At 35.0% G+C, this 6,379-nt stretch overlaps 1 protein-coding gene across 1 annotated transcript; it reads right to left on the minus strand.

The window, feature by feature from the left end:
- Positions 1–4,035: 4,035 nt before the first annotated feature.
- LOC127106794 (heavy metal-associated isoprenylated plant protein 39) lies at positions 4,036–5,293 on the minus strand. Its single transcript, XM_051044094.1, has 3 exons — positions 5,125–5,293; positions 4,820–4,895; positions 4,036–4,478 (listed from the first exon to the last, which is right to left on the minus strand). The coding sequence occupies exons 1-3, from the start codon at positions 5,128–5,130 to the stop codon at positions 4,162–4,164; spliced, it is 399 nt and encodes a 132-aa protein (XP_050900051.1). The 5' UTR covers positions 5,131–5,293; the 3' UTR covers positions 4,036–4,161.
- Positions 5,294–6,379: the final 1,086 nt, after the last annotated feature.

The following is a 6,379-nucleotide window of genomic DNA, read 5'->3' on the forward strand; positions in this document are numbered from 1 at the left end:
TCATCAATAAGCAGCTTTGGGATTCCTCTAACTGCTTCCTTGGATATGATCTTCTTCATTCCTCTTAAATCAAGATGTCCAAGTCTTATATGCCACAGCTTCACTTCCTTTTCTCCCTTGGCTAAGAAGCACATTGAGGAGTCGTTTGAGACTTTAGGTTCCCATAGATAGCAGTTATCTTTGGATCTGGATCCTCTCATAACTTCCTTATTTTCTCCATTTGTCACAACACATTCTTCCTTAGTGAACTGTACATTGAAGCCTTGATCACATAGCTAGCTTATGCTGATGAGATTAGCAGTTAGTCCTTTTACTAGCAACACATTATTCAGTTCTGGAACTCCAGGACTGTCCAGCTTACCAACACCTTTGATTTTTCATTTAGCTCCATCACCAAAGGTCACATAACTGGTAGTGTGAGGTTGTATATCTACCAATAAGTTATTCATCCCAATCATATGTCTTGAGCACCCACTATCAAAATACCAGTCTTCTTTAGTAGATGCCCTTAGAGATGTGTGAGCTATTCTAGCAACCCATTGTTGTTTCTTGATAGGGGCATTATGCTTAGGTGCCTTCTGCTTAGGTCTGACTTGAGGGGTCTGGTTAGGATAACCATGCAACCTGTAGCAGAAGGGTTTTATGTGACCAAATCTTCCACAGTAGTGGCATCTCCATCTTTGAAATTTCTTCTTTTGATGGTTAATCCTCTTGTTTCCATGATGTTGTGACATTGGTTGTGACTTCTGCTTGATTTTCTGAACTTCAGCCTTTGAGCTTTTGAATTCAGATGAGGATTCCTTAACAAAGCCTAAACCAGACATGGTTCCTGATTTCTGTCCCACCTTTAGAATTTCTTCCAAAGTGTCAGTTCCTTTATTCAGCATTCTGATGGATTTTGTCATTTGATCTAGCTTAGAGGTCAACAAGGTTATCTCACCATTTAGATCATCTATGACTGTCAGATGCTTCTTCTTCTCAGCTTCCAGCTCCTTGATAAGGTTCTTCTGCTTTTCTCCTTGTAGACACACTTCTGCACTTTTGACACATACCTCTTTATATGAAGCAGCAAATTCATCAAATGTAAGTTCATCTCCACTTGAGTCATCATCAGAGGCACAGACACTAGTTAGTGCAGTGACATGTTTTGCAGATTCTCCTTCTGATTCACTCTCAGAGTCTCCCTCAGACCAGGTGCCAGATAGTCCCTTCTTTTGCATCTTGAGGAAGGTAGGACATTCAGCTCTAATGTGTCCAAAACCTTCACATCCATGACACTGGATTCCCTTGCCTTGGTTGGACTTTTCTTCAGATTTTGATCTTCTACTGATTGCAGATGAAGTGTTCTCAATCTTCTTTATGAACTTGTTGAACTGTCTTCCAAGCATGGCTATAGCTTCTGATATGCTTTCATCACCTCCAATATTTCCTTCTTCTGAATCCTCTTCAGTATTTGATACCAAAGCTATGCTTTTGTTTTTCTTTTCAACATTCTCACACAATCCCATTTCAAAAGTTTGGAGAGAACCAATAAGCTCATCAACCTTCATATTGCAGATATCTTGAGCCTCTTCTATAGCAGTAACCTTCATGGAAAATCTCTTGGGCAATGATCTGAGAATCTTTCTTACAAGTTTTTCTTCAGACATTTTCTCTCCTAAGCCTCCAGAAGTGTTGGCAATTTCAAGAATACTCATGTGGAAGTCATGAATAGTCTCATCCTTTTTCATCCTCATATTTTCAAACTTAGTAGTCAGCATCTGGAGTTTAGACATCCTTACCTTGGAGGTACCTTCATGAGTTGTTTTGAGAGTATCCCAAACTTCTTTAGCCAGTTCACAATGATGCACCAGTCTGAAAATGTTCTTATTTATCCCATTGAACAATGCATTCAAAGCCTTCGAGTTTCCAAGAGCTAATGCCTCTTGCTCTTTGTCCCACTCTTCTTCAGGAATTTGCATAATGATTCCATCTTTACGTGTCTTTGTTGGATGTTCCCATCCTTTGTTGACAGCTCTCCAGACCTTGCTATCCAGAGACCTCAAGAAGGTTATCGTACGAGGTTTCCAGTCATCATAGTTAGAACCATCCAGCATGGATGGTCTATTTGAGAATCCTACATTCTTGTCCATGGTACTAAAAAGTAACGTCCCTAGATCTCACCTAGAAATTAACAGGCAGGGTGCCTGCTCTGATGCCAATTGAAATTCTAGTAACAGACTATCGATGTCACACTGGATGTTATGACATCCAATTCTGCGCAGACAGGTAATGTATGTAGAAAGTAAATGTAAAAAACAGTAAATGACACAGAGAATTGTTTACCCAGTTCGGTGACAAACACACCTACATCTGGGGGCTACCAAGCCATGGAGGAAATCCACTATAAGAGGTATTAATTCAGGACTTAAACCACCAGTTTAATCATATCACTTAAGACCTATCCAATGCAATTTCAATCTAAACTAAGACCTGAGTACCTACTCATTCCCCCTCAATCACAACAGTGATTACAACCATTAAGAGTTTTAAATTCAGTGGTGAAGATATACTTCAAACAACTCTTGATTGTGCTTAAAAGCTTTAATCAAGAAACACAACACTCACGCTTAAAAGCTTAGAGTGACACAACAATTACAACTCAATAAACACCCTAGTCCAATGCAATCATCTAGGTGATAATTGCTTGGCTCGCAAGTAAAACCTAATTCAAGACACAATGAAAGTATAGCAAGGATATACAATGATATATTTAATTCTTCACGCTTCAAATCCCTGAGTTGCTGAAAGTAGGATTGTCATCCTTTTATAATGCAGTACTTGGGCCTTGTACTTGAATTTCCTAAAATTAAGGTTAAGCAAGTTAACCTAATTTCCACACATTTGGGTGTTAACAAATAGGCTATATGTTAGGTCTCTTAATTTTAACACAGATGTTAGTTTACTTGAATTTCCTAAAATTAAGGTTAAGCAAGTTAACCTAATTTCTACACATTTGGGTGCTAACAAATAGGTTATATGTTAGGTCTCTTAATTTTAGCACAGCTGTTAGTTTTCTGAAAATCAGCCTGAGATAAATACTGAAACATAACAGAAAAATTAGCCTATACTTCAGCATCTGCTGTCAGGGATGAATGTCATAACATTCAGTTTGACATCCAGAAAATGTTGTCATGAATGAATGTCATAACATTCAGTTTGACATCCAGTAAATCCTGTATTAGCTAATCCTACAACATACTACTTAAGCATGTCATGACATCAGTCAAGACATCTAAGTACAGTAAGTGTTTTAACATAAAATGCAGCCAATCAAAAACATCTACAGAACGTATTGATGTTTCAGAACAGCATCAGCATCTGAGGTTTGTCTCTCGCATAAATCACATTTCCGTATCGGCGACGAACATCAAACATGATTGTCAAATGATTAAATGAGATGTGGAACAATGACTCACACGACGCATCTATTTATAACAAAAAAATTGCATTTTACACTGAGGCGTCAATCCAATTGGCGCCTCCTCTCAAGTTATACACAGGGGCGCCAATCCAATTGGCGCCTGCATTCAATTTTTAAGAGAAATCGCCAATTGAATTGGCGCCTTCTCCTAAAAGTGGGGTAGTTTGGGAAATTTTTTTGAAATCAGGAATATTTTGGGAATTTTTTTTAAAAAGTGGATTATTTTTGTAAAAAATTCTCTCTTCTATGTGTGTATAGTTTTAACATGAATTGAATTCTGTAACCGTGTTTTTTTTCTTCTTTGAAAGGATGTGGTTGGGGTCATATTTGCTATCATCTCATCGCTCTAATTTAAGAGTTACAAAGTTCAACATGTCTACCATGAAGCTAATCATGAAATTGTGGATGCTTTCACAAAATTAAATGTAAGACATATGTCATTTGAATTGTGGATGCATTTGTCAAGTACTATAGCTAAGTTTCTCATTAGAAATAGCATTATGATAACACAACTTGTCAAAAAAAAGTGTGATAACACACATCAAAACCTTCATAGCCTAATACACCATTAATCCTCTTTATGTCTCAATCTCATAAAAATTATAATAATAATACATCAACCAAATTCATAATTTACAAGCAAACATTCCTGACTTTTTCCAACTCAATTCCATGTCTCTCTCAAACCATTATAATACTCAACAAATAACACAAGCATTTGGATTCTCTTCAACACTCTGAACATGATAATATGTCGTCATGTAAGGATTATATGCTCTATATTGCTTCACAAGCTCAGCAATCTGTTCATTTGGATCTTTCTTCTTCTCGTCTTCTTTCTTCTTGTTATCATCTTTTTTTCCATCGTCTTTTTTCTTCTCCGCCTCCTTCGCCGGCCCCACTGTTAAAATTTCAGTGTGCCATTTTCTCAATTTGCTCACAACTTCCACAGGGTCTATGTCACCAACTACTGTCAGCTTCTTCTCTTTCATGTCCATGGCGATTGAATCAATGCCTGCACTTTTATCATTCATTATTCACTTCGCATATAATTAACATCAAAAATTTTTGTTTTTATATATTTGGTGTATAATACAATGTTATATTTTTTTAATGTTGAAATAACATCACTCTAAATAATTAAATAAATATATGCTAGCCGTCCATTTTTGTACAAATTCATATGATTATGATTTTGATTTTTTAATGAAATTTTTACTAAAATGACAAGCTAATAATTTAGTGTTACTAAACTAATTATTTATTTTTTTTACCAGAGTTCAAATTTTGGTAACAATATCGATTTTTGTCTGTTGAAATACGATTTACTGACAAATTAGAGACCACAGTGATTACCTGAAATGCTAGAAACTGATTTCATGGCTTTTTGTTTTGCTTTGTCATCATGCAAATCCAACTTCACCACCACTTTCTACAACAAAACAAAAAATAAAAACACCAACAAAGCAAAACATGTTACTAGGAACAACAATAGAAGAATTAGGATTTAAACTTTTACTAAACCTTGTTTAGAAGGTTATGCACCAAGTATCATAGTTTTTAATCTACTATAAGAAATATTGAAAACTTAATTTTATTGCTTAATCAAACAGGAAATTGAATAGGAAAGTGACATGTAATTTGGAGGAAGAAACTCTCACCTTCATTTTGAGGTTAGGAAAGGGGTGTGAATAGAAAAATGAAGAGAAAGGAGGGTTGAAGTGAAGAAAGAGCAGAGAAAGATGGAATGAAATTTGGCGTTGGGAGAATATGTAGAAAAACAGAGTTACAAGGACGTTTAAGATACTCCAAAACAAGTCAAACAAATATCTCAAGAAAAAAAAAACACCCTTTAAAAAATGAATTAAGGACATTTAAATCATGAGTAAAAAAGACACTATTTCCAATTTCTTTTTTTTTTCTTTGAAAATTGTAAAAACTTAAAAATATAATGAAGTTGGAATAGTGATAATAAATATTAGGAGAATTTTATTTATATTTGAAATTGTTGTATTTTTTTTATAGCTTACTTGTATGTATTAAATGGAATAAAATAATTATTTATTACTTTATTTGGCGTGCACAACAAGGAAATCAATTTAACAACTGCCCCTGCACAAGCAAGTACTTTTCTTTCTTTGTTTTTTTTGTGTTCACAAGTTGGAATACTAATGTACATGTTTCTGTCAATCAATCTCGATGGTTGGATAGGAAGGATGTTGGAGGCTTTAGGTGACGTGTAACATGCAATGTGATATTTGAAAGAATTTATTTATATTTATCTCATCATATTATATCAATGGTTAGATATATTTATTAGAATAATTTCTAAATGTGTTTTTTTCTAATAAAGTTATGAATATGTAAAAAGGAAAAGTTTTAGCCAAAAATTGAGATGTGGGATTTTTTTTTAACTCAAGTTTTATATTGGTTAAAAATAGAGTCTACAGAAAATTTATATATTATATAGAATAACCACTACGTCAAATAAGGGAAAAGAGGGCGCTTTTTTTTGGCCTATAACAGCGCTTTAAAGCGCCCTCTAATCTGGCGCTGGCATAGGTAAAGACAGTGCTTTTTTTCCTGGTGAAAGCGCTCTCTAAAGTGGCTCTTTAAGCCCTTTAAGGGCCACTTTAGAGGGCGCTTTTTAAAGAAAGCGCCCTCTAAAGTGGAAACTTTTAAGGGTTTAGAGGGCGCTTTTACTGGAAAGCGCCCTCTAAAGTGGAAATTTAAAGGGTTTAGAGGGCGCTTTTACTGGAAAGCGCCCTCTAAAATGGGTGGTTATTTAAATTTTTTTTTTTAAAAAGCGCTATATTTTTTTATTTATTTTAGACAACCTGTATATTGAAGTAGTGCACCTAAAACTGTATAATTTGAAGCCCTTTTTCACATATTGCGTTCAACAAGCCTTATATA

The sequence above is a fragment of the Lathyrus oleraceus genome, chromosome 7 (genome assembly GCF_024323335.1).
Source record: "Lathyrus oleraceus cultivar Zhongwan6 chromosome 7, CAAS_Psat_ZW6_1.0, whole genome shotgun sequence".
NCBI classification, from domain to species: domain Eukaryota; kingdom Viridiplantae; phylum Streptophyta; class Magnoliopsida; order Fabales; family Fabaceae; genus Lathyrus; species Lathyrus oleraceus.